Consider the following 27,200-nt stretch of genomic DNA (forward strand, 5'->3'; position numbering starts at 1 on the left):
GTGCTGTTAGGAAGGGAATTCCAGTATATTGACCCAGTGACGGTGAAGGAATGGTGAGACAGCTCCAAGCCAGAATGTTGTGTGGTTTGCACGGGAGCTTGAAGGTGACATTCCTATATAGCTGCTGTCATTGTCCCTTCAAGAGGTCCCAGTTTGGAAGTTTGCTGAAAGATCCTTGGTGATTTGCTGCAATGCATTTTGCAGATGGTACACACTGTTGCCAGTGATGTGAAAGGAGTGAAAAATCACACTACACTAGGTTATAGTCCAATAGGTTTAATTGGAAGCACACTAGCTTTCGGAGCGCTGCTCCTTCATCAGGTGGTTGGAAAGTGAAAGGAGTAAATGTTTAAATTCGTAGACAGGGTGCCAATTAAGAAAGTCTGTCTTAGATAATGTCAAGCTTCTTGAAGAAGGCATACTCGCCAGGCAAGTAAAAAATATTCTAGAACTTGTGTTTTGTAGATGGTAGACAAACCTTGAGGAGTCAGGAGATGCTTAACTCTGCCTCAAAATACCCAACCCAATCTCTGACCTGTTCTTACAGTCATTGTCTGGTCTGCAGGATGTTGATAATGGGGAATTCGGTGATGGTAATGCAATCAGTTTCAAGGGTGTGTAATTATATATATGTCTATGATGTGATTCTTTTACTGTGTGGCATGCAAGACTTATGCTGTTGCTTCACTAGGTTAATAAGTTTGAACATTTTTCATGATGATTGGTGGTATTCCTGGCATTCTCTCCTACAGTCTTCACTGTACCATGATTGATTACCTGGCTTAATGGTATTGGTAAGAGTGGCAGTTAAACCAGGCCATGACGATAACAGATTTTGCTTGAATACAATTCTACTGCTCAGAACTACAGCACTGCATGCATGTCCAGTTTGGAGTTTCTAGATCCGCCAGACCTTGACCATGAATATATAAACTAAGCACCATTCCTGACAAGTAAATCACATTAAAGTTGCCTTTGGTATTCAGTGTAGAGATTACAGTGAAATGGTTTTCTAGTCAGCTTGTAAAATGTTTTGCTCCAACAATCAGTTAAATAATTGGTATATATTCCAAATGGTCAAAGCTTGTGAAAAATTGTTATATATAAGTTTAAGAGACCATAAGTTATTAAGAAAAGCATTTAAAGATCCAAATGAACCAGTGAATCTGAATGAAGTGAAAGTGTAGCTGCCACCAACACAGGCATAAACTGTAGACTATTTGATTTAGCTTTGTAACTTAATTTGAAGAAAGCTACGTCACACCAGTGAATAGACTGCACAGGTTGTTGGAAGGTAAGCATACCACACACTCTTAACACTAACTATTTACATTAGTGAAGGTGGAAAGTAGGAGTCACCAATGGAGGTCCACTATAAAACTTCTGAAAAGAAAAATATTACCTTATCTTGAATGTAATGGACCATTTCAGGAAATGGTGGCATGATCTTAGGAGTGCTTTCTTTCTCTGTTGTTTGATTTGGTAGAGCCCTCAAAACATGTCGCGCTTCCCCATACACCTCTTCTCTCCTAATTTTAAACAGAGTTAGATGACTAGACCCTGGTTAAAAATGTCCTTTGCTGTTTTCAGTCTTGTTTAATGTCAATGCTAATTCTACAAACATGCAAATTGACTATATCAAATTCACTTGCTTTTACCAAGCACATACACATAGTGCATTTTACTTCCAAACATCATGGCAGTTCATAGGAATAGATTTTTAAAAATAATACGTGCTCTGACAAACCAGGTTAATTCATTAATTTCTTCAGTGAATTTAATCCCCACATATTCCAAACTCAGTGTCAATAAGAATGTGGACAACAAAGTCTTCCTTTGTGTTCACAGCCCTACATGATAGCCCTTGGTCCAGTAACATCTGATTTTAACCTTGTTTTCAAATTCCTTTCTGATCTAATTTCTTCCTCGCTAACTTCCAACAACCCCATAACCTGCAATTCAGGTGTCTAGGGTATCTGATTCTTACAGTTCCATTGTTGGTAGCTGTGTGTTCAACTATATAGACCTCCAGACCTCTCTTTTAAGATGATCTTTATAATTTAACTCCATGATCAAGCTCCCCGTTCTCATTTTTCCCCTTTGTGGCTAAGTGCGAAACTGAATAAAACTACTGTGATGTACCTTTACGGAATGTTTAAGGTGCTGCATAAAAACGTGAGTATACATTTCCGTGCCATAAGTGAAAACTTACGGGTCTCCTGCAGCAAGTAAAAGCATATATCTGGATGGTATGTGGTCTGAAGCAAACACTTTACTGGCAAATTTCACAGCAACTTGTCGGACCTGCACTTCAGGCTAGAAAAATAACAAGACAATAATAAATCAGAGAGATCTTATTTGCATAGGTAACATGACTTCATTTTTCTCTCTACAGCATCTTAAAAAGAGTCTCACAAAGCAACAGCCATTTGACACTGACATACAATTTGGTTTCAGAAATTTATCATGTACTGTTTTCAGTAGAGAAATTAAAATTTCATTTGCCACAACACTCCATCATTTTTACAGAACCTTACAGCAACAGGAAAACAATTAAATATTAAGGTTTGCTCTTACACTATAAGCCATGGCTACAAATGTTAATTGTAAGTTTAATATGTTTTTCTGTAGGCAGACAAGAGTCATAAATGCTTTTCCAGTCAAATTAGCACTTTGAAAACCAAGATCAAAATTGTGAATAAAGGACCAAATAATTTGACAGAAAATAAACAGACAATTAATAGTCATCTGCAATGGATTTGAAACCAACAATTACTCATTTAGTTCTCTCCACATACCCCTCAGTGAAAAATATATTACTTTTCACATTAACGCAACCTGGGCTTCTGTCATGGAATCCTCAACTGACTCGGTCTCAAAATTTATTTGATAACATTTGTAAAGTGCCTTGGAACATTTTATTGCATTAAAGGGGTTACATTAACGCAATATATTGTTTAAAATGGTTACATTAGGAAAGGCAATGTTTATATCAGTCCAATAATATTTGCTTGAAAGTTTGGACATACCTTCTCCAGATATGCAGCAACCAGAGCTTCCATGAGTGTAAGAGAAGCTCCTTGTAAAGAACAATAGGCTCCTACCATCATCGCCAAAGCTTCCTGAATGGAAAGCCTGATATCAGGAGCTTCCTATCAATATAAAAGAGATTAAGAATCCCCTATTTGAAATACATCCAAGCATTTTAACGTACAAGGACAATTTCAGAGAATTTCCACATACCTTGCACATTGCTTCAAAAAACTGCTGTACAAGTGCTAAATCTTTTGTGAAAAGTTGTGGTAGACGGCTAGAAATGCAGGGTACAAAAACACATTTCACTCAAAATATAATAACAAATATCTATAATCTGCCATGTTTTAAGTAATGGAAAATTTTCATGGTCAATAAATGAATATTTCAAAACTATTCATGAATGCGGGAAATCTTCAAACAGTGGAAGAGATAGCTGCAGCAAGTTTGTTCATTTAAATTATTTCTAACAACTCTTTCCTCCTTATGTTTCCTTGTGTCACATGTCTTCCCATGCTCCGTACATGAGGTATAACACAGTGCAGATAAGGGCATGAGAAACTGGAGGGAAATGATTGTCAATCACCAAGATCATGACTGGCTAGAGCCAATTAAAGAGATAAGTGCCTCTAATATTTACAATCGAGAGTTAGAGAAACTGTTCAGTGCCATGTCAGGCATATTACATTTTCAGTAAACTGTTCCAGCAAATCTGGATCAGCAAGTAATGGCTTTTTATTGCCTTTTGATGTCTGTGTACAAAACATGAAATTATTTAAAAAATAAAATCATTGATCTTCAAACTGGTTCATATGTGGGAAATACAAAGCACACTTGCAAGATTGAAGAATCTATTCATGAATAACACACACAGGTAAGTGAAAGATAAGTAAGAAGTTAAGAATTTTACTGAGGCTCTCACCTCCAGTTTATCACCCTATTATGCCTGATGTGTCAATTCCTGCCTTGGGCAACTGTGCAATCTCCACACAGACATTCTCCCAGTGTCTGTGTGGGTTTCCTTTGGATGCTCCAGTTTCCTCCCACAGTCCAAAGATGTGCAGGTTAGGTGAACTGGCCGTGCTAAATTGCCTGTAGTGTTAGGTGAAGGGGTAAATGTAGCGGAATGGGTCTGGGTGGGTTGCTCTTTGGTGGGTCGGTGCGGACTTGTTGGGCCGAAGGGCCTGTTTCCACATTGTAGGGAATCTAATCTAAAGTAATCTAATAAAGTGTCATACTTATTTTCAATATGATGCATCACAATTCATTTTCAAATTTATTGAAAAAAAAAACTGCTGTGGATGCTGTAAATCAGAAACAAAAACAGAAGTTCCTGGAAAATCTCAGCAGGTCTGGCAGCATATATGAAAAGAAATCAGAGTTAATGTTTCATGTGCAATGACCCTTCTTCAGAACTGACGGTAGCTAGGAAAATGTTGGTTAAACAACTCAAAACATTAATTCTGATTTCTCTTCACAGATGCTGCCAGACCAGCTGAACTTTTCCAGCAACTTCTATTTTTGTTTGAATTTTATTGAACTAGGCAAAGTTTAATTTCAAATCTAAAATGAAAATGCTCAGTTGCACTTTTCACAAAATTATACCAAACAGGAGGCCATCATTCAGACCATTATGTCTCACTGAAAATTGTGATGTGGAGGTGCCAATGTTGGACTGGGGTGGACAAAGTCAAAAGTCACACAACACCAGGTTACAGCCCAACAGGTTTATTTGAAATCACAAGCTTTGGAGTGCTGCTCCTTTGTCAGGTGAAGGACATACTTATACATATCACAATATGTCTCAGGACAGGCAAAATGCACCAGCATCACAAACATGCAATAACATTTTATGAACTTAACAGAATCTCAAAAAAAGATAGAAATATTCACCTGGATAATTTACCGACTGCTGAATATGCCACAGATAGGGCTTTTGGATCCTTCAGCAAGATAAAAGAACAAATTTTAAAATTACAACATATTATAGAGTTGAGAATGAAGCAACAGTGACTACCTTGTCACATAATTTTACAAGTTAAATGCCACAAATTTTTGAATAAAATTTTAAAACTTTTATTAATTAAAATGCACTATAAGCAACATCATATTCTTGAGGAGCATATCTCAAAACACTTGAATTCCTCAACTGCTAAGGCAGAGTACCTCAGCCATAAGAAGAAAATTTCGAGATGCAATAGTATTGTACTATGTTTGCAGCACAATTGGGCTCAAGTGGTCTATATAGGGGACAGTCAAATTGGCTGGATTAGTGGTTAGTTAGTTAGCGTCATCTTCAGGAGCCATAACTACGAGTAGCAGAAAGTCATCCTCTGTCTTGGGGAACTGCCTGTCCGTTCCTGAACAGACACTGGCTGGGCAGGGACAGAACCAGCCAATATAAAGCTAAATAACTTACTAACTTGCACCACCGAAGCTGACAGCATACACCAGCAACCATTTGGCTCAAATAGCTGAAGACAGCAATCGAATCACCTGCTAGCAAGAAATGAGTGTGGAAGTGCAGAAGAAAAAGAAAGATAAAAAGGAATTCTAAACGTCAGTTTCGATCCTTGATCCAGGTGGAGCTGGTTCTCCGTTGTAAAATTTTTAAAAATTGCATCAATGCTCTGCCCTAGTGTCCCCTTTAAGTGAGGACAAAAATGGACTTAACTGCGATGCAGGCCAATGTCCAAAGTTTCCTGACAAAGGACCATTTAATGCTTGAAGGATGGTCACTCTGAAGGACTGTGGCACTTTGGTAACTACAGCAGTTACAGCATTGAAATAAAGAACAGGAGAGAGCAAAGCACAGATGGCAAAGTACATATGTTATTTTGGATTAAATCAATTTCAGAAGTCTTACCTCTTTGTATTCATTGATCAGTTTAGTCAGCCCATTTAGAAGCATTGGTCCCAAAGGTTTAATTTTATTATCAGGACAACTGTAAGCAATAAGGAGGATTATGAGGAGTAAAGCATATCTTACACTCTAAAAAACGTTGTACTTAACATCACCCAAACTGATAAATTTAAAAAAGGCAGTGGATTACTCTATATCAAACAAATTAAGCTCTATATCAAGCTCCACTGCTTGTGTTCAATGAATATGCCCCCAAAGGCCTGCCTTTGCAGCAAATGGGCCTTTGTTTTAAGACCTCGATGGTAGCCTTGTACCTGCTTTCAGAAAATACTGACTGAAATCTTAGACAGTTATTCAAAAGAGCCTCTAATATTTATATGTTTATATGTATCAACTGTATAAAACAGCGCTGTCACTGTATTAATTCAGAAGATCACCTTTTAGTTACACAAAGAAAAATTCAAATTAGGGGAATGTGCAAAATTTGATTTAATATTTATTTGCTGAATCAAAAACTGACAACTCCACTGGCTAGGCAAATCTAGATTATCAAATCAAGTATCCGTGAATATATAAACAGTTACAAAAAGAATGATACTATTATTATTTAAGAGTGCATTAGTAACTATCATGGCAGAAAATTAGTACAGCAATTGATTTCCCACAAGCAACGGGCAGTATTTATTTTAAGCATGGTGGTTGATTCAGAAGATCTCTGTATCACTGTTGATGCATCTTGCAATGTTACTGAAACTTTCAGTATGTAAAGCTACGCTTCAGTTAAACTCAATAATAATAAAAAAGAATCACAGCAGATTAAGCAGCCAATTAAGAAAAACAGTTCAAATCAAGGCAATTCAAATATTTTAAATGATAACATCCTGTACATTTCTCTCTAATTTCACTTTTCCTAGATCACTCGTTGGGGTGCTTAAATTATTCTCTTCCAGTTTGACTCATTTCCTAGTTGCAGACATTGCTTGGTGCACTTAAACCAAGTGATTTCTGAATTTCTGATATGCTTGAAGTCTCTGGTAACAGCCTGCTATCTCTGCTTTGTCTGTTAATCAAGTCTCAAACCATACTAATACATTACCCCAAATCCCATGTATTTTTTTTTAAAAGACTCCTGCATGGGACCTGAACAAAAGCCTTCAGAGAATCCTTTATACATCACATCCAATGGTTCTCTTTTATCTATGCCAGAAGTACCATCCTCAAAAACCCCTACAGGATCATCAAACACGATTTTCCTTTCAGAAGTCCACAATTACTCTGCCCAATTTTGCTATTCTATTTTGACCGCCCAATTATCACATCTTTAAAAATAGATTCTAACATTTTCCTGTTACTGATGTCAACCTAACAAGACTATAGTTTCCATTCTCTCACCCTTCTTAAATAGAGGGGTTCTCCTGGCTGCTTTACAGTCTGCAGGAACATTCATAATCCAAGGAAATTTAAAGATAACCATAAATTCATCCTTATCCCCACAGTCACTGCTGTTGATACTCGAGGGTACAGTTTATTTGATGTAGGGAATTTATCAGCCTTCAATCAGGTTATTTTTTATTATATCTTTATGAGAACTAACATTTTTCAGTTTCATAAATCCATTGGTTGACAAGTAATTTGGGGGACTTTCTGTATCACAAGCAAATTTAATGTGAAATTCCACCATATTACGGTTTATTGTGATATAAACATTGGGATTCACCACATAGGAAATTCTGGACCTTAACTGGTATCCTTGCACTAGTTAACTTATTACACTGATAGATGTATAAGTTTTTAAAAATTTGCAAAACAATAACCAAGAAGCTCTTGGCACAATCCTTCTGGCTAAAATGCATTTCACAGAAAAGATGTTTTGAAGGGATATCAGGAGCAACTTGTAGGTTATTTTTATATGAACCATAAAAGAAACAAATACATATAGAACTTACACTGAGCAAATATGATGTACAAATTGTAAGGTGAGTCCTCTCAATTTTGCATTTGTATTGGCGCCAAACAGTCCATCATACACCACCTGTGAAAACAAGACTGTGAATCATTACTGTTTTAATAGATCTATATCCTCGCATAAATATAACACTTCTATAAAAAAAACAGGTACAGTGCGTATTAATGTAGTGAAGAAAATAGGCAATGGGCCAATACTTTCCGAGTATTATAGTGTGATGCTTTCAGGCTCATTGTAGACCTTGTGACCATTCATCCAGTTACCCAAAAGCTGGATTTCTGAGTCTTACTTTTGGTTGGGACACTTGGCCTCTGGCTTTGTATTTAATGAACAGAGTGATTTTGATAAGAATGGAGGAAGGGAAGGTGTTTCCACTTGCTGGGAAATCTACAACCAGAGATCATAAATTTATACCAAACACTGAAAGATCTCATGCAGTGATAAGGCAAATAACACAGGACCAATCAATGTGCAAGGGAATGCTTGGCAAATATATGAGAAAGCTAGGAAAAGAAATTTATAACAGAATTCACAGCATAGAAACAGGCCACTCGCAATTGGTCTGTGTTGCATTTATGCTCCACATAAGTTTTCTCCCACTCTACATCATTTAAACATGGCACCATATCTTTTTATTCCTTTGAAACCACAAAATGTCAACAGAAACTATGTAAATTTTTAACTTAGGAAATTAACCCCAATGGGAAGGATTAAAGCACATTACTATATAAAATTTCAACCATTGTCATACTGCCGGTTTCAAACATTTAAAGAAATTTAACTTAATGGGGTACTATGAACAGCTCTCCTCACTAATCTTTAAAACAGAAAAATCAAATCTGCAAACAGGCAAAAACTCTAACAAATACAATCTCAATATGCATGTTGCAAGTGGATGCCTCTAATTCTGAACCATCGATTCATTCATTTGATTCTGTATACAGAACTCCATCGAATAAGTATATAAGAAATGGGAAGATGGAGGAGTAGGCTAATCTAAACATAATGTTCTGAGAGAGGATGGAATTGTTTTTATTTCTGGACCAATGTATAACATCCCTCAAAGGTTGTTAGGTGGCACTCAATAGTAACAAACACACAATAGTATCTGAATGAAGTATGAATAAGTGAGGGAAGAACTCTCCAATAAAAATGTTGATTCCACATACCCCTTTAATCGGTAATAATGTGTAGTGCATGAGAAAATGTAAACTCTAAGATGGCACTTGATCAATTTAAAGGTAAAATGGCAATCATAAATAATTAGAGAATCCCTACAGTGTGGAAACAGGCCCTTTGGTCAAATAAATCTATACCGACCTTCCAAAGAGTAACCCATCCAGACCCATTTCATTACCCTACCAGTCTACATTTACCCCTGACTAATGCACCTAACCTACACGTCCCTGAACACTATGGGCAATTTAGCATGGTCAATTCATTAGTGAATGTGAAAAACTCCACATTTGGATTCAATGGTATTAGAGTTCTGCTGAAGCATGTTCAAACTTGAGCTTAAGCATTCACAACTGGATGAAAGTGACCAAGATGAATAGTAGCAATACGTATGCACCTGTATGCTGGCTGGGAATGTCTCTGCAGCCTGTCGGGAACGTAACAAGTGAGGGAGAATTTTCAGTTTAACCCGGGTGCTAACTGGTTCTCGTTTTAATTCAGGTTTCATCACTGCTCCCTGCAAAAGATTTACACACATTTCTGATAAAGTAATGAAAATTGCAAAATCAAACAAACACTCACAACTTTTATAAATGCGTAGGAGTATTATGCACCCACATAGAGACTAATAGCATTTAAAAAGTAATTCAAACATGCAATTAATGGACTAAAAGGATCACATGACAAGATAATAAGTGTTAAGACTTTTACTGAAACAAAAACTAAAAGCAGCAGTGAATAAACAATATTTCAGTACACAATTATTACTACAGAATAAAATTCAACCATTTAACTTTTAAAACAATCAAAAATCCTCTGTCATTCAAATTTTGCTGCCCGTTTCAGGCCACATCATTCTCCAGAAACCAATCCAAAGCCTTTCCCAACTGTATTGCCTTCTCCAATCATGTAACTTCTAATCCTCAAACTTCCAGCTTCGTTTGAAACACTCATGAACTTGGTTGTTTTAATCCAAGTACCAGTATTCAGCCCATTCCTTCTTTTTGAAGCAAAATACTTTCACAGGATGTGGCTGTCCCTAATTTCCCTCAGAAGACAGTGCCTGCTTGAACCACTGCAGTCCATGTATGTAAGTATTCTCACTGTGCTGACAGGAAGGGAATTCCAGGATTTTGATCGGGGCACAATAATGGAATTACACTGGAGTTCAGGATGGTGTGTGACTTGGAGGTAAACTTGCAGGTGGTGATAATTCCATGCATTTGATGCTTCTCGCTCTCTCTTGTAGAGGTCATGGGTTTGGAAGGTTTTTCTGAAGGAGCTTTGTTGAGACATGAACCATATTGTGTCCATCTCTTTTCTCACTCTCCTGGATTCCTTTAGATGTATTTTGTGAATTTCTGTGATATTTTAGCAAAACCTGCACCTGATTACACAATTGCTTTGCTATGGACCCTTCCCCTCCCAAAGCTCATTGTCATGGTAATGTGGATTACATGGCATTGTTCCCAGGTTGAAATTTTAATTAGCTGTCTCCCAGACACCCAATCTCATTTTAGCTTGGAATTAAACAGATTGTTTAAAGCGTAACTGCGCTTATAAAATCTGACATTCCAAACATCTCATTGGGATTTGGAAACGAATAGTTTAACAGCCACCAGAAAAGCAGCTCTGGTCATATTTTACAGATGTGAATATTTTGCATCTGCTCCTCAGTAAAACATACTGGAACTCCCTGTAAGCTTTAACTAAGAACCACTACCACCGCACCCAATTGCTTCACTTGTTTCTAGGCACAATTCATAACAGATCTCCTTCACTTCTACAATTTGCTTTAAATAGATAGCTCCTGAAATAGACCAATACCCGGGCGTGAAAACAGGAGATTTCTAACCAAATGTTGGACCTTTATGTCACAGCACTGAAGGTCTGAGCCAAATTATTAATTGAAAGTTCTGGTGACAGAAGGAAGCAGCTCTTTAAAAAATTCCTTTCCTCTGCTGCAGTTACTAACTGATGTTGCTATATAATTCTATCAGCACAGTTGTCCTCTAGTGATTTCCAAACAAAGTATGCATTCCCAGCTTGAAATACACAGACAACCATAAGTTTTGAACATGGTTACTTGGCAGTGATTAAGATCAGGAATTGATATCACTTCTCCCTTCCCGAGAATAACCATGGAAATCCTGTACCATTCAAATTGAAATCAGCTAATGTGGGACATTCCAAATAGGATCCATATATCCTGACGTTGTGCAATTATCCTCTAAGATGCACATATCCAATACCATTGCACTCATTTAGTTTGAGAACATTCCAAAATTTGGTTGAGAGAAATAATCTACAATCACCAGGACTCTCAGATATTAAACAATGATATTTGGATACTTTGGACAGCTCCTGTATCATTCCAACTTTGCACTAATCATAGTACATTTTGAAAAGTAAAGCATTTACAAACAACAATTTACAAAACATTTTCAGAATGACTATCATTTCTGTCCAGAAATATTATACCAACAAAAGCAAACCTCCAGTTTTTACTTCACAACTTATGTAGGTGAATTAGATGATTTCATTTGTGTGACAAGTCACTAGAATGAGAGCAGACAGCAAGTAGCTGGAGATTGATTGTTAACCTATAGCTCCCCACCAGCGCCGGTCAGAACTTTCAGGAGAGAAAACAGGAGGAGGGAAGAAAGAACACTAACCACTGACAGTGCTAAACAGACATCTATGGCTAGCAAAATACGTTGCGAACTGAAGCTGTTCAAAGCAAGCCAGTGTAGTTATACAGACAGTTGCTGATTAAAGAGAGAGACATGGTGCTGAAGCTTTTCATCTTACAAGCACAAGCGCAAAAATGCCAAATTTCAAACCATCATTACAGTTTAAAATGCAAGAGAAAAGTTGGCAGTTTGTCTTTGTTAACCAGACAAGTTGTTACAACCAACTTGTTCCTTTGAGGATGACATATAAGGATAGCAAGATTTAGGAATCCAGGATGATAAAGTATTGAAAGGTTAGTCAAAACAAAAAAGAAATCAAATGTAAGATTTAGGAAACTGAAATCAAAACAAAACCCTTGAGAAATATAAAGGATATAGAAAAGAATTTAAACACCAAATTAGGAGGACGAGAGAGGTCCATGAAATTGTCCTTGATAAGTAGGATTAAGGGGAATCCCAAGGCATTTAACAATTCTATTAGAAGCAAGAGGATAACTTGGGAAATAATAGGTCCACTCAGGGACAAAGGATGGCTTATGCGTGGAGCCAGAGGAAGTGAACATAGTCCTTAATGAGTACTTCTCATCCATATTTACTGAGAAGGACACTGATGGCAATAAGATTAGGGAGGTGGTGGTGCTGGGTGTCTTGAAAAATATTAAGGTGGATAAGCCCCTAAGCCTGATGGGATCTATCTCAGGATACTGAAAGAGGTCAGAGTGGAGATTGCTGAGGCTTTGACAGAGATCTTGGTATTCTCTTTAACCACAGGTGAGGTTCAAGAAGATCAGAAAATAGAAAATGTTGCTTTCTCCTTTAAGAAATGAAACAGGGATAATCCGGGAGATTCTAGGCAAGTGAGTCTTACATCAGTGGTAGGGAAATTATTAGGGACAGGATTTACTTGAATTGGAAAAGAATGGACTTATTAGGGAGAGTCAGCATTGCTTTATGCAGGGGAGGTCGTGTCTCACAAACATGAGTTCTTTGAGGACGTGAAGATAATGATTGATGAAGGTAGGGCAGCAGATGTTGCCTACATTACTAAAGCATTTGATAAAGTCCTTCATGGTAGGTTGGTCCAGAAGATTAAGTTACATGGGGTCCATTTTAAGTTGGAAGATTGATACAAAATTGTCTTTGGTCACAGAGGGTAGTATTGGAAGGATATTTTTCTGACTGGAGCTCTGTAACCAGTGGTGTTGTGCAAAGATAAGTGCTGGGACTTCTTTTGTTTGTACTTTATTTAAATGATTTGAATGAAAATGCAGGTAGTCTGATTAGTCAGTTTGCCGACACAATAATTGATGGAGTTGTGGATAGTGAGAAAGGTTTTCAAAGGATGCAGCAGGATATAGATCAATTGGAAAGTTGGACAGAGAAATAGCAAATAGAGTTCTAAGTTATGTCATAGGGTCATAGAAATGTACATAACAGGAATGCATCCTTTGGTCCAACAAGTCCCTGCCTACCAGATATCCTAAAATAATCTAGTCCCATCTGCCAGCATTGACCCATATTCCTTTAAACCCTTCCTATTCATTAACCCATCCAGATGCCTTTTAAATGTTGTAATTATACCAGCCTCCACCACTTCCTCTGGCAGTTCATTCCATGCATGCACAGCCCCTTTTGTGAAAATGTTGCCTCTTAGGTCCCTTTTAAATCTTTCCCTTTTCACCTTAAACCAATGCCCTCTGAGTCTAGACTTCTCCCACTCTATTTACCTTATCGATGCCCCTAATGATTTTATAAACATGTATAAAGGTCACCCCTCCGCCTCCAATGCTCCAGAGAAAACAGCCCCAGCCTATTGAGTCTATACCTATTGCTCAAACCCTCCAACCTTGGTAACATCCATGTAAATCTTTTCTGAACTCTTTTAAGTTTTACAACACTCTCCCTATAGGAGGGAGACCAGAATTGCAAACAATATTCCAAAAGTGGCCTAACTAATATCCTGTATAGCTGCAACATGACCTCCCAACTCCTAACTCAATACTCTGACCAATAAAGAAAAGCATAGCAAACACGTTTTTCAATGTCCTAACCATCTGTGCCTCCATTTTCAATAAACTATGTACCTGCACTCCAAGGTCCCTTTGTTCAGCAACACTCCCCGGGACCTTATCATTAAGTATATAAGCCCTGCCTGAATTGCCTTTCCAAAATGCAGCACGTCACATTTATCTAAATTAAATTCCATCTGCCACTCCTTGGCCTATTGGGCTATCTGACCGAGATCCCGCTGCATTCTGAGGTGACCTTCGTCACTGTCCACTAACCTTCAATTTTGGTATCATCTGTAAACTTACTAACTATACCTCCTATTTCCACATCTGAGTTCATATAAATGACAAAATGCAATGGACCCAGAACCGATCCTTGTGGTACACAACTGGTCACAAGCCTCCAGTCTGAACAGCAATGCTCCACCACCACCCTAAATTCTAACCAGTTCTGTTTAGTGTCAGATGATGATTTGAGGTGATAAAATCAAAGAGGAAAGTATACAGTTAATGGCAAGACTCAAAGGAGCATTGATATACAGAGGGATCTTGGGGTCAAGTTCATAGCTCCCTGAAAGTGGCAACACAAGCGAATATGGTAGTAAGGGTGGCCTGTGGCATGCTTGCCTTCATTGATTGGAGCACTAAGTATAAAGCTAGCAAGTCAAATGTGGCTGCATAGGAAATTTAGTTTGACCACCTTTGGAGTAGTGTTTGCAGTTCTGTTCACCACATCGTAGGAAGGATGTGGAGGCTCTGAAGAGGAAGCGATATAGGTTAACCAGGATTTGCCTGGATGGGAGTGTATTAGTTGTAAGGAGAGTTTGACAAACCTGGATTGTTTTGCTAGAGCATCAGAGGCTGAGGGATAGTCTCAGAGTAGGATATAAAATTATAAGAGGTGTGCATAGTTTCAGAACTGCTCTGAGAAAGGGTCACTGGACCTAAAATGTAAACTCTGATATCTCTGTACAGCTGCTGCCAGACCTGCTGAGCTTTCCCAGCAACTTCGGTTTTTGTTAGAAATGTCAATTACTTTGGGGCATAATTTTAAGGAGAGAGTGGAAAACTTAAGGGGAGATGGACAAGAAAGTTTTTTTTAAAAATATGGGGTGGTAGGTGCCAGGAACATGCTACCAGGGGAGATGATAGAAGTAGAAATGTTAGTAAAGTTTAAGAGGAGTTTTTAGACAGACTCATGAACAGGCAACAAATACAGGGATATGAACCATGTGCAGACAGATAGAATTAGCTTTGGATGCCATCGTGGTCAGCACTGATGATGTGTCGAAGGACCTGCTTTTATGTTTTACTGTTCTATGATTGGACGGGCACTGCCATGGGGAAAGCAATAGCTCTGTTCATTTTTTAACTGTATTTATTTGTGCAGCTTATTTCCCATTTCATCGCTCTTTTGGGCTGGACTGATGAGGTGGAACAGAACAATCTTACACTCTTCACCAAGATTCGTGAATTCATTCAGACACTGTCTAACAAATCATAAGAAATCAATGTTGTAGTGTTCTTTTATGAAAGTGCTGCTTTCTTTTATGGTTGCCAACAAAAATGGGCTTTGGTGCATTTAATACAATTTTTATAAAAATATTGAATACTCAGTTCCAGAGTTTTCAACTTTACAGGATGCATGGTACAGTATTTAGGAAAGATAAAGCAGCACACTAAACAAACATACCTCTTTTGTTTTCAGTGGTATGTCCCCCAGATAAATCTTGTAGAGTTTATTGACAATAATAGGATTGTTCCAGTCAATTATACTGCGAAAACATTACAAAATTAAGTTTCACATTTTTACAACTATTTGTGTCATTTCTACCACTTTGCATTAAATAAAATCTTGGGAGATTTAACTAGCTGTCAGTGCAGCTTGTTAAAAGAATTAGAATAAAATTATCACTGGCTATACCCATGCAAATTAGGAAATTAGGAAACAAAACCAGAAGTAGCCTATAAAATCCCTTGAAGGAGAAGAAAGTGGGGACTGCAAATGCTGGAGATCAGAGTACAGTGTGTGGTGCTGGAAAAGCACAGCTGGTCAGGCAGCATTTGAGGAGCAGGAGAATCGTCAATGAACAGCTTATTGCCCAAAATGTCAATTCTCCTGTTCCTGGGATGCTGCCTGACCAGCTGTGCCTTTCCAGCACCACACTCTTGACTATACAATCCCTTAACCCTACTCCATCATTCAACAGGATCACGGCTTGTCTTCTACCTCAATTCCCTTTCCATATACTATTCCCATATTCCCAATGTTTTTAATACTTAGAAATCTATCAATCTCTGTCTTAGCATACTTGTTTATGCTAACCTTTCCTTTTTACAACCATTGAAGTTTTTACAGTTTTTTTTATGTTTTTCACTAGTTTACTTTAATATTTAATTTCTCTTTTTTCAGCTTCATGGTCTACCTTTGTTATTCTAAAATGCTTCCAAACTTCAAACTATTGCTGTTTGGCAACTTTGGAAGTGTCCGTCTTTGATCTAATAAATTTTTAACATTTATCATTGGCCACAGTTAGATGACGTTTCCACATATATTTCTGTGCCTCAGAGAAGATTGCATTTGTTCTAAATCATATATTAATTTTTAAAATATTAACCACAACCTCTCATTGAAACTTCTCAATCTTTTACAGCCAACTTGTCTCTCACTTCTTTAAAGTTCTGTTGCTTAGATTTAAGACCCTAGTTTAGGATTACATCACTTTCACATATGATGGAATGACCTATCATATTATGATGACTCGACATGAAAGATTCCTTGACACCAAAGCTATTAAATAGCCTTTTCTCATTGCATAATGCTAGATCTAACATAACCTGCTCTCTAGATGATACCTTAATGTACTGTTCCAGAAAACAATCGCATATCTATTCCAGGAATTCACTCTCCACAGCATTAATGCTGATTAGATTTACCAAGTTTGTATGTGGATTGGTGCCAACTGTAATTATTACATTACACCTTTTACATGTATTTGCAATTTCTTCATTTATACCATTCTCCACTTTGCCACTACCATTTGGTGATCAGTCAATAACTCCTATCAATATTAGCTGTCCCTTACAAAAACAGAAATTGCTGGAAAAGCAGTATTTGTGGAGAGAAATCAGAATTAACGTTTTGGATCGAGTTACCCTTCCTCCACTCGATGCAAAATGTTAATTCTTGATTTCTCCACATATGCTACCAGACATGCTGAGCTTTTCCAGCAATTTCTGTTTTTGTTCTGATTTACCACATTCGTAGTTCTTTTTATTTAGCTGTCCCTTAATGTTTCTTAACTGCACCTAAACAGATTCCACTTCTTGATCTTCTAATCCAAGATCCTCTATCATTTCCATACTGATCTAATCTTTTACTAACAGTACTAACTCACCTTTTTTATCCTGCCCATTTTGAATGCCAAATACCCGTGAAAGTTCAACTTTGGCCAGCTTGCAGCCATGTCCCTGTCATTGTCATTCAACCATAATCGTTTAATTATGGAAAATTAACTAATTTGTTGTAAACGTTGTGTGGATTCAGACAGATGAGTTTTGATCATATTTATTTCTATTGCTTTCTGATTTCACTTGCTATTTTCCTTCCTATCATCAGCAATTTGTTTTACTCTCTGAATTCTCTCTGAGGTTTGCAACACTTTGCCAAGCTAGTTTACACACTCTCTGTGCAGCGCTACCAAATCTTCCAGCAAGGAAATTGGCCCCAACTCACTGGCAAACTTTCTACAATGTACAGTTACAACTGTTTTAGAACGTGTCCTAATGCCTCAGAAATCTAAAGTCCTTCCTTCTGCATCATCTCTCCAGGCATGTGGTCACTTGATCTATCTTATTTCTGTACTCAACGAATGTAATAACTACTGTGAAGAGGGCAATATGCTTTGACATGATTCAAGAATGTTTTGCATTTTTAAATTATTTAGTTTATAAACAAGGCATTATGCAATTAAAGTTTATCATACAAAATCAAATTACGTTAAGACAACACAGCAGTTGCAAAAACTGCCATTGCCAGCTTTTGATCTACTGTTTATGCTGTTCTACATTACTGATGCAAAGAATAAGGACATAGCTAAAAAAGCTGACCAGTCTGCATCAGACACACTGCGTCATGTACAATAAACTGAACCACAATTCTCCACCCACTGGATTACTAAACTTAACTTTTGTGGTGCTCATTCAGTTCTGATTTACTGCACCTCTGATTTCCACCACTCTACCAAAGGAGGCCAATTAAGTAGGCCTTGATCTTTGGAACTCCCTCTGTAAACCAGTCCTGTCTCTCCTCCTTTAAGAGGCTTTTGAAAAACTTCCCTCTTTGATCAAGCTTTTGGTAACCTGCCATAAAATCTCCGAGTGTCAAATTTTGTTTGATAACACTCCTAATGATGTTTCTCAGGAAGTGTTACAACACAAAAGGTTCTTCGTAAATGTAAGTTATTTTGTTTAGATCCGACTCTAGAGTGCAGACTGGCTTCTCAGAGATAAATCAAAATTGGGATAGTGCACAAGCTGCAACATCCTCGCTTTTAGCCAACTTTAGAATGGTATTGATAACAAGCTGAACTCGCCCTTGAAGCAGTGATCGTGGACAACTTGTCCAGACAGAAGATGTAGAAAAAACTAGTTGTACACTTGCAGCCCATTACAAAAAAAAATGGCTTTCAGACATCAACTTAATTTCTATCAAAAGAAGCTACTCAAAAGAGTTGATATTAGGTATCAAATCTAAAAGACTTTGAAAGCTCTAAGTGCCGTTTCTTACCTTTGCATGCTTTTCACCTCCATATCTGCAGCGGTTGCTACGCTGTGCCGAGTATCACTTGATGCTACCACAAGGTGAACAATTGCTTCATTTTCTGGTATATGTTCCGCTTGAATGAACTTCACAATTCCCAATTTGCACTATGTTCAGATATTAATTAGGATTAATAAGCTGTTTTCCTTCCAATCCTCAAACCATTTCAAAAAATGACAAGGTTATCATGTTTAATAAGATTGTCAATATTTAATTGCTCAATCTCAGAAAGTGAAAATCACCATAATCCCAGAGGACCACAGGCTGTTCTCTCATTAGAGAGAGATGGTGAGTTTAAACTGTGGGTCACCACACCTCAGGTGAAGAGCGTGATTCAGAATACAGGGCATTCATGGTGACTTCAGCTAATACAGGATTGAACCAGAGCTCTTGTGCTAACCAAACACTCTAAAGTAAAAACTATTCATATTAATGTTTTAAAACCATATACCTATATTATTAAAAGTCAGATGTCTGCCCTAACGTCCTCTCTGTACCACTGAACTCATTCTTGTCACACTTCCACCGTATTTTCTGTTAATTCTCCTTCATTCTCTCATCCCTACTAGGTTAGGAACTCCTGTTCCACTTCTATAACTGAAATAACATACATAATTGTTGTTCCATTACTTGGCACAACCCTTGCAACTATATCTTAACCTTTTTAAGAGTTTATCTTTTCTTGCAGGTAGATTGAATTATTTTAATTTAGTTATTGGTACATTATAATTTAAATATATTATATATTTAGACACTGTTCCTCCCACTCTCAATCTTCCCGCACACACTATTTGTGCACTGGAATCAGCTCTCTTCTCTGCAGGAATTAAACTGAAATAAGTAAAAATAAAATCTAGAATAAAGATTAGCATCAGTAATAGAGACTGCGTAACCACTGAATTATCTTTAAAACCTAACTGATTCACAAATGTACTTTTAGGGAAGAAAATCTGCTGTCCTTATACTATCTAGCTTTTGTGAGACTCCACAACAACATGGATAACTGAAATGGCCTTATCAAACGACTCAGTGGATTTTCAAGGTGACTCACCACCACCTTGTAATTGGTAGTAAATATTGGGATCAGCAATGAACCACTCTTAATAATAAACCTTTAAAAATGCATGAAAACGATTAGCATTGTATAACATTTCAGCTTCTGTTGGGGAAGATGCCTAAGCATTTCCCACATCGAATGCAGACTCAGGAATTTATAATGAAAACAAATGACAGACTAGATAACTTTATATGCAGACTGAACTACAGGTGTACATTTTGGTCTAATTATCCCCTGCCTTTTAATGGGGGCTAATTATAAGAAGATTGTAGACTCTTTAAATCAATAGCAACCATACATTTGCATTCAGGTTGCTGCTAATTCTAAGATCACCATGGACAATCAAATCCCAACAACTAACCAATTTTTTTCTGACTGCTGTATCGCACCTGGCATAAATGTAAAGGCAGCAGATATTTAATTTGAGGTTGAGTACAAGTTATCCCATCTTTAAATGGGGCAATGTTCTGTTTAGCATTGCCAGATTTTACAGACATATGTTCAACTTTCTGGAAGGTAAATAACCAGACTGACTGGTTTGCAGATTGCTCCAGTTTTGCAAATACATGTTACGAAGAGAAGGAAAGGAATCTTTGGAGACTTCTTTAGTTCCACTAACTTTATAGTCATAGAGATGTACAGCACTGAAACAGTCCCTTCAGTCCAACTCGTCCATGCCAACCAGATATTCCAATCCAATCTAGTCCCTCCTGCCAGCACCCGGTCCATATCCCTCGAATATCCCATGAATATTCCTGTTCATATACCCATCCAGATGCCTTTTAAATGTTGCAATTGTACTAGCCTCCACCACTTCCTCTGACAGCTCATTCCATACACATACCACCCTCTGCATGAAAATTACTTCATGCTGTAATTTAATTGATCATAACCACAAATTCTATTACCTGTTCCAGCTGTTCAGGTGTCCATGGGTTATCACCAACAACACGCTTGGCTGCATAGGAACTCATGCCAGGTGGTGGCTGAGCAATACCACCACTACTGACACCTTGTTGTGGGCTCTGATTCGGACGATTTTGAGGCTCACTCAACACAAACCTAAAACAGGAACCAAATATAAAATGCAACAAAACCCACTTATTTCTAGTAGCATTGTTACAATATTTCCATCTACAATCATCATTGCAGAAGAACCACACAGACCTATTTAAATTCAATAAGCAACTTTAACCATTTTACAAGATGTTCACTGAGTTTTAAAAACTTTATACAATCACATTTCAATGACAACTGGATTTTCCCAAAGCTTTTTTCCTATAGCTTATTATAGCCACTACGATAAATGCTCAACAAATTGGACTGTGCCCTCTTGTGTCAAAACAAAACCCTCAAATTCCTCCCACCATACAATGCCCAAAATACAGATCTTTCAGCCCAATCAAGCTCACAAACATTTTGAGTGTGCCCACATGATACATGGCAAAGATACTGAAGGCCACTGACCAATTGAGTGCAATAACCCAAACAAAATACATGCTTCCAATATACATTCACATATCTATACCATATATATATTTGTCATACTAGGTTTTGCGCAGAAAACGTCAGTTAATCTACTGGGACACTAATGGAGAACACAACTACAGCAACCCTACCTATGACCCAAAAGAGGTTTTGTTTTGCTCAAGAGAGCTTTTAGTTACAATGGAAATACAAGGGATTGAATAAAAGAGAATTAAAGCAGTGGAGGCAATTCTGCTTATGTCTCTACTGACTCTTTGAAACAAGAGCTGCATTTAGGTTCATATCTTTGTTTTTTCCTATCATCCCTCATCCTTCAATGGCTGTTCAAATGCCCTTTAAAATTACTTTGAAATTAGCTTCCACTACACTCTAGACCACAGTGACATTTCTAATTTTCCCTCCACCAATTCTGAATCAATATCTTTTTGTTACAGACATGCTTGCCGGATAGAATTGGTTTCCTTCTATTTCACTAAAACCTCTCAGCATCTTGAACAATCTCTATGAAGTCTAGCAACCTTCTCCATTCCAAGGAGAACTTTACCACCTCTCTTCTCAAATTCATTGCGTACATCTTGGTAAAGCTCCTGTACACCACCTCCTCGACCTTTACATCCTGAAGAATGAAGCCCAAAATTTTCCATCTGAAGTCTAACAGCAGTAACAGAGCTGGGTCTCCAGATTCGATGCCAATTCAGAAAATCCATTGTGTGTCAGCAATAAAGATTCACACACCAGTTCTATTGCTTGGACTGTGTGACAAGGAATATTATCATGTGGAATTGAGAACCATAACTACCATTACTTCGTACAAAAAGACTGTAGAAGCACTATATTGTAGTAAATCTGACATCCATTTGATCCAACAATTTCTCCAAACTTCCTGGTGACTAACAAGACAATTTAGCAAGAAACTGTTGCTTATTACCAAGGTCCCTGTTTCTCCACCACTCAACAGCAGAAAGACATAATTCGCCATCAACAGCCTTCTCAAACTTGGAAATTTTTTTTTAATTATTCTTCTCAGTAGCATTGTACAAATAAAATTGTGAAAAGAACTGACATGTTTAATTATGAGCCTAATAGTGAGTCAATTTAATCTTCTTTCAATGAATGAACCTATTCTTATGGATCAACTGTGCCAAATAGCCTGCTTCTATGCTTAAATTCAGACTAATTACAGTGTTGAAAAACAATATTGTTCAAATGCAAGATATTGAAATATTTTGTCGAACTTAAGAAGAAAACAGAAGTTGTGGAGAATATGTCTGTGCTTACTAGAACCGTACTAACAGACTTCATTCGGGTAGAAGGAAGAACCTTTATATACATACCCATAAGGCATCAATAAAACGTCCAACATAAAGTCTAACAACTGCTGAACAATTTTAGGTTTCTCCCCCAAGTTGAAAATTGATGTTCCTTTGGTTTTCTCTGGTGGATATTTCACGTGATACAATGCTGGAATTAGCAACTGCATTAGGCTAGAAGACAAAGATTTTGATCTGATTTGTAACAATCCAACAGATAAGTATAAAAGTTTACTTTTAAGGTGTAGCAAATGCATTTAAACTTTAAAAATTAGTACTATATTTCAGTCTAACAGTTTTCAAATTTATTTTATAAAGCTCTTTGAAAAATGCTGAAGATCTATCCATACTCTCTCACTCACGCAGACCCTCTTTCATAATCACACTCTCTCAGACACACACACACATACACCCACCATACTCCTACCCACGCATAGCACTGTCATTTCTATGTTTTAAACCTGCACAAAATTTAAATCTTACAAACTTGTAAGTTGTTTATTCTTGGTTAATGAACTATCATGCGGATTGCATTGACAAATTGAGTTTTTTGCCATGTGCATCATTACAGAGTTGTAACTACCAAAAATAAGATTATGTGGATTTACATCCTTGGCCATTTGTCAGTAGCTTATCAAACAAAGACACTATGAGAATTCAGCAGCTGATATATACTGTTTGAATTGTTACAATAGTTAAAATGGACTACTACTATTGAATTTATATCATTTGACTTTAATACAGGTGACTTGCATAAATTAAAAATGACTTTGAAAGGTCACTGACTGCAAGTGAGTGTTGTGATCACTTGACAAACTCCAGCAACCCACATGGAATGTACAAAACCGGCACTATTAGAAGTACTGTTTTAAACAGGGAGCTCTGAAATCCAGTAAAGCACTAAGAGATTTGCATCTTATTTTACTTGCAACTACAGGATACATGTTCATATATTGGGAGCAGGTCATGTGTGAAGAGTTCAGTTTAAAAAAGGCAAGGTAGTTATACTTGGAACACATGATGTGGAGGTGCTGGTGTTGGACTGAGGTGGGCAAAGTCAAATATCACACAACACCAGGTTATAGTCCAACAGGTTTATTGTGAAGTACTAACTTTCACAGCACTGTTCCTTCATCAGGTAGCTGTGGAGTAGGATCATGAGAACAGAAGTTATAGCAAAAGATCACAGTGTCATGCAATTGAAACAAAATATTGAACAAGCCTAGATTACTGTGAAGTATTGTATCTTTTAGAATGGGTTGCAGGTTTCAGTTCATTAATATGTAAATCCCACAGCTTCTTTTAAGTCACATTCTTGAGATAACTTTTGGTTTTATATAAAAAAGGTGACAGCTCAGACAATGTATGGAAGTTGTGAGATTAGAGTATATCTGCATCCAAATCTTGAGTCAGACTAGCTCTATTTCCTAAGTAAGAATTTATAAAATGTCATATGGGTTGACTGCCTGCAGGTTGCGTGCTTTTTGAGCAAAAATAGATTGTACTGCAAACACAATTCTGCAAATGCAAATTCATCCCATAGACTTGTGTGAGTGTGGACGCGCTTGATAATGTGTGTGAGAGACTCTAACGGAGTATAAGCCTGTGAGAGGATGTGTGCATGGTTGAGTGTGTGGGGGTGTATGTGTGTATATCTGAGAGAGAGCCTGCATGAGTGAGTGAATATGTGAGTGTGTACGTATGTGTGTGAGAGAGCAAGTGAGAGCAAGAACAAGAGCAAGAATGAGAGCGAGAGAGTGTATAGTGTAGTGAGATCACCTCTAGCGTGACATGAACCCAAGGTCCCAGCTGAGCCCATCCGCACGGGTACTGAACTTGGCTATCAGCCTCTGCTCGGCTACTGTGTGTTGTTGCATATCTCGAAGGAGGATGGTTATCCAAAGATCCGAAGCTGCATGTCCCTGTCCGCTGACGTGTTCCCTGCCTGGGGGTGAGGGGGATCATCCCTGACTGACAATTGTTGCCCAGAGTCTATTCATCCGTTGTCATAGTGTCTGTTTGGTCTCGCCAACACACTGTGCCTCGGGACATCCTTGCCTGCAGAGTGAGAGACAGACAATGTTGGCCGAGTCACATGAGTACCTGCTGTTTACATGGTGGATAGTGCCCCCATGTGTAATGGAGGTAGCTGTGCCGATACTCTGATACATCTTGCAGTGGTTGCCATGACAGGGTTGTACTCTGTTGTAGCTGAAAATGTGTTGCTGGAAGTGCGCAGCAGGTCAGGCAGCATCCAAGGAGCAGGAGAATCGCGTTTCGGGCATGAGCCCTTCTTCAGGAATCCTGTACACTGTTGTAGTCAATGTTGTCCTGAAGGCTGGGCAGTTTGTGGAAGAGTGGTCTGTTTAAGGTTTGGCGGTTGTTTAAAGATGAGAAGTGGAGACTTAGGGAAGGTCTTCCTCGTCCTCATCCTCATCGATAATGCGCTGCAAGCTACAAAGAACATGGTGTAGTTTCTCTGCTCCTAGGAAGTATTGGACAACTAAGGGTACGCTATTGGTTGCGTCCCATGTCTGTCTCCTGAGGAGGTCACTATAGTTTCTCGCTGTGGCACACTGGAACTGGCAATTGATGAGTTGTGCTTCATACCCTGTTTATAAGAGGGCAGCCTTCAGCATCTTCAGATGTTCATCGCATTCCTCCTCATCTGAACAAATCCTGCATAGGCATATGGCTTGTCCATGGCGGATGGCAATTTTAAATATGTTTAGGAAGGAAGCTAGTGAAGTGCAGCATCGTGAGGTTAACCGTGGCTTTGCGATAGGGTGAGGTACTGAGGTGCCCGTCCTTGGTGGAGACACGTGTCCCCAAGAATGAGACAGAAACTAACGAGTAGTCCATGGTAAGTTTGATGGTGGGATGAAATCTGTTGATATCACTGTGCAGTTGTTTCAGTGACGCCTCACCATGGGTCCAGAGGAAGAAAATGTTGTCAATATATATGGTGCGTAGTTAGTTGGAGGTCCTGTGCAGCAATGAAATCTTATTCAAACTTGTGCATGAAAATGTGGGCATATGGGGCTGCAAATTTAGTCTCCTTGGTGTTCCTTGTGTCTGGATAAAGAACTGCTTGTCAAAGGTGAAAACTGTGATCGAGGATGAAGTGGATGAGTTGTAGGTTGGCGCTCAGAGATTGGCAGTTGTTGGTATTGAGTACAGAAGCTGTTGCCGCAATGCCATCATTGTGGGGGATGCTGGTATAGAATGGTGAAACATCCATTGTGACAAGGAATGTTCCTGGTTCGTGAGTGCTGAGATTTTGTAAGAAATCTGACTGGCGGTCCCTTTACAAGGGTTTCAAGATGCCCTCAACAAAGTCAGAGAGGTTCTCGCACAGGGTTCCGTTGCCTGGCACAATGGGACAATCAGGTGTGTTGTTTTGTGTATCTTCGGAGGCAGTAGAAGCCCCTTCCACATGACGTGCGTGGGATGGGAGTGCGTACGGTACCCTGAAGGACTGGATCAAAAGTTTTGAACAATATGTTCAGTTCATTGATGTGTTCTTTGGTCGGATCTACTGGTAGTTGTCTGTAGTCTTCCTGGCTGTTCAGTTGACAGTACACTTCCATGCAGTAATCTATTCTATTCTGAAAGACAATAACGCCCCCTTTATCTGCTGGTTTGATGACAATGTTGCTATTGATTTTGAGAGTATGGATGGTTTTGCACTGTGATCGGGTGATGTTTTGCTCTACCTTGTGGGGGTGGAAGATGAGTCTGACATTTACACATTACCTGACAGTTTGAGCATACATGTCAAGCCCAGGATAGCGGCCCTCTAGAGGAGTCCAAATCGACTCCTCCTTTGGTCACTTCACTATGGATCTCTCTGATGACTGTTCTGGTTCGTTGGTTTTCTCTTGGGATTGCTGCTGACATCTTGGAAGAACTTCCAGAGTGTCATTCGTCTGATGAATTCCTCCTTATCACTTTTTAAAAAATAAAACCTTAAGTTATCTCGAGAATGTGACTTAAAAAGAAGTTCTGGGATTTACATATTAATGAACCAAAACCTGCAACTCATTCTAAAAGATCAAAGATTTAGCAGCAATCTAGTTTTGTTCAATATATTGTTTCAACTGCATAACACTGATCTTTTGCTGTAAATTCTGTGTCGTATGATACTGCTCCACAGCTGCCTGAAGGGCAGCGCTCTGAAAGCTAGTACTTTCAAATAAACCTGTTGGACTACAACCTGGTGTTGTGTGATTTTATACTTGGAATATACAAATAAGCCATATTTCAGTAGCTTGATTTGAGAAACAAAAACAAAAAGGATACTAAAAGCGCTTCTCTCCCTCTCGATCTCAGAAGCCAAAATTATGAGAAAGTGATATTGAGAAAATAATTTTCACCAAGAAACCCAGATTCTCTGCAAGCTTCACTATTCCAGAGGAAGCAGGACAACTGATGAACCGTTGGGGTCTCGAATTCACTCTCACAATTCAAGAATTTTTAAAAACTGCCTGTACCTTCCTGTCCTGACACCCTTCTCTCCACTGTTCTTTTTAAGCTTATTACCTTTGTTCTATGTACGTGTTTGATGAATTTTAACTTATTTTTTGCTAGCTTATTATGTAATAAAACTCCATTCTCTTTCACTCAATAAAACCTCTTCATTTTGATCTGGTTAACTAAGTTAAATTGAAGTGTGATACTTATGCTTGAAAACTAAATAAAAATATGTGTGACCAATGGAGGACTTGTTAAAAAATTCAGAGGGGAACAGATTACCCCTTCGAGCCTTGTTGTGACAATGTAC

The 27,200-nt window shown here is 38.2% G+C and overlaps 1 protein-coding gene across 2 annotated transcripts in view; it reads right to left on the reverse strand.

The window, feature by feature from the left end:
• ecpas (Ecm29 proteasome adaptor and scaffold) overlaps positions 1-27,200 on the reverse strand; it is a 109,808-nt gene that overhangs the window by 55,096 nt on the left and 27,512 nt on the right. For both annotated transcript variants that reach the window (XM_060839377.1, XM_060839385.1), the window contains exons 5-16: positions 22,442-22,591; positions 20,528-20,681; positions 18,530-18,669; positions 15,434-15,515; positions 9,436-9,555; positions 7,843-7,928; positions 5,900-5,978; positions 4,927-4,976; positions 3,244-3,310; positions 3,030-3,152; positions 2,213-2,316; positions 1,403-1,529 (exon numbers count right to left, since the gene is read on the reverse strand). In XM_060839377.1, the coding sequence (XP_060695360.1) occupies positions 1,403-1,529; positions 2,213-2,316; positions 3,030-3,152; positions 3,244-3,310; positions 4,927-4,976; positions 5,900-5,978; positions 7,843-7,928; positions 9,436-9,555; positions 15,434-15,515; positions 18,530-18,669; positions 20,528-20,681; positions 22,442-22,591 (1,282 nt within the window). The remainder of the gene's footprint in view (positions 1-1,402; positions 1,530-2,212; positions 2,317-3,029; positions 3,153-3,243; positions 3,311-4,926; positions 4,977-5,899; positions 5,979-7,842; positions 7,929-9,435; positions 9,556-15,433; positions 15,516-18,529; positions 18,670-20,527; positions 20,682-22,441; positions 22,592-27,200) is intronic.

Source organism: Hemiscyllium ocellatum, chromosome 2 (assembly GCF_020745735.1).
Source record: "Hemiscyllium ocellatum isolate sHemOce1 chromosome 2, sHemOce1.pat.X.cur, whole genome shotgun sequence".
NCBI lineage: Eukaryota > Metazoa > Chordata > Chondrichthyes > Orectolobiformes > Hemiscylliidae > Hemiscyllium > Hemiscyllium ocellatum.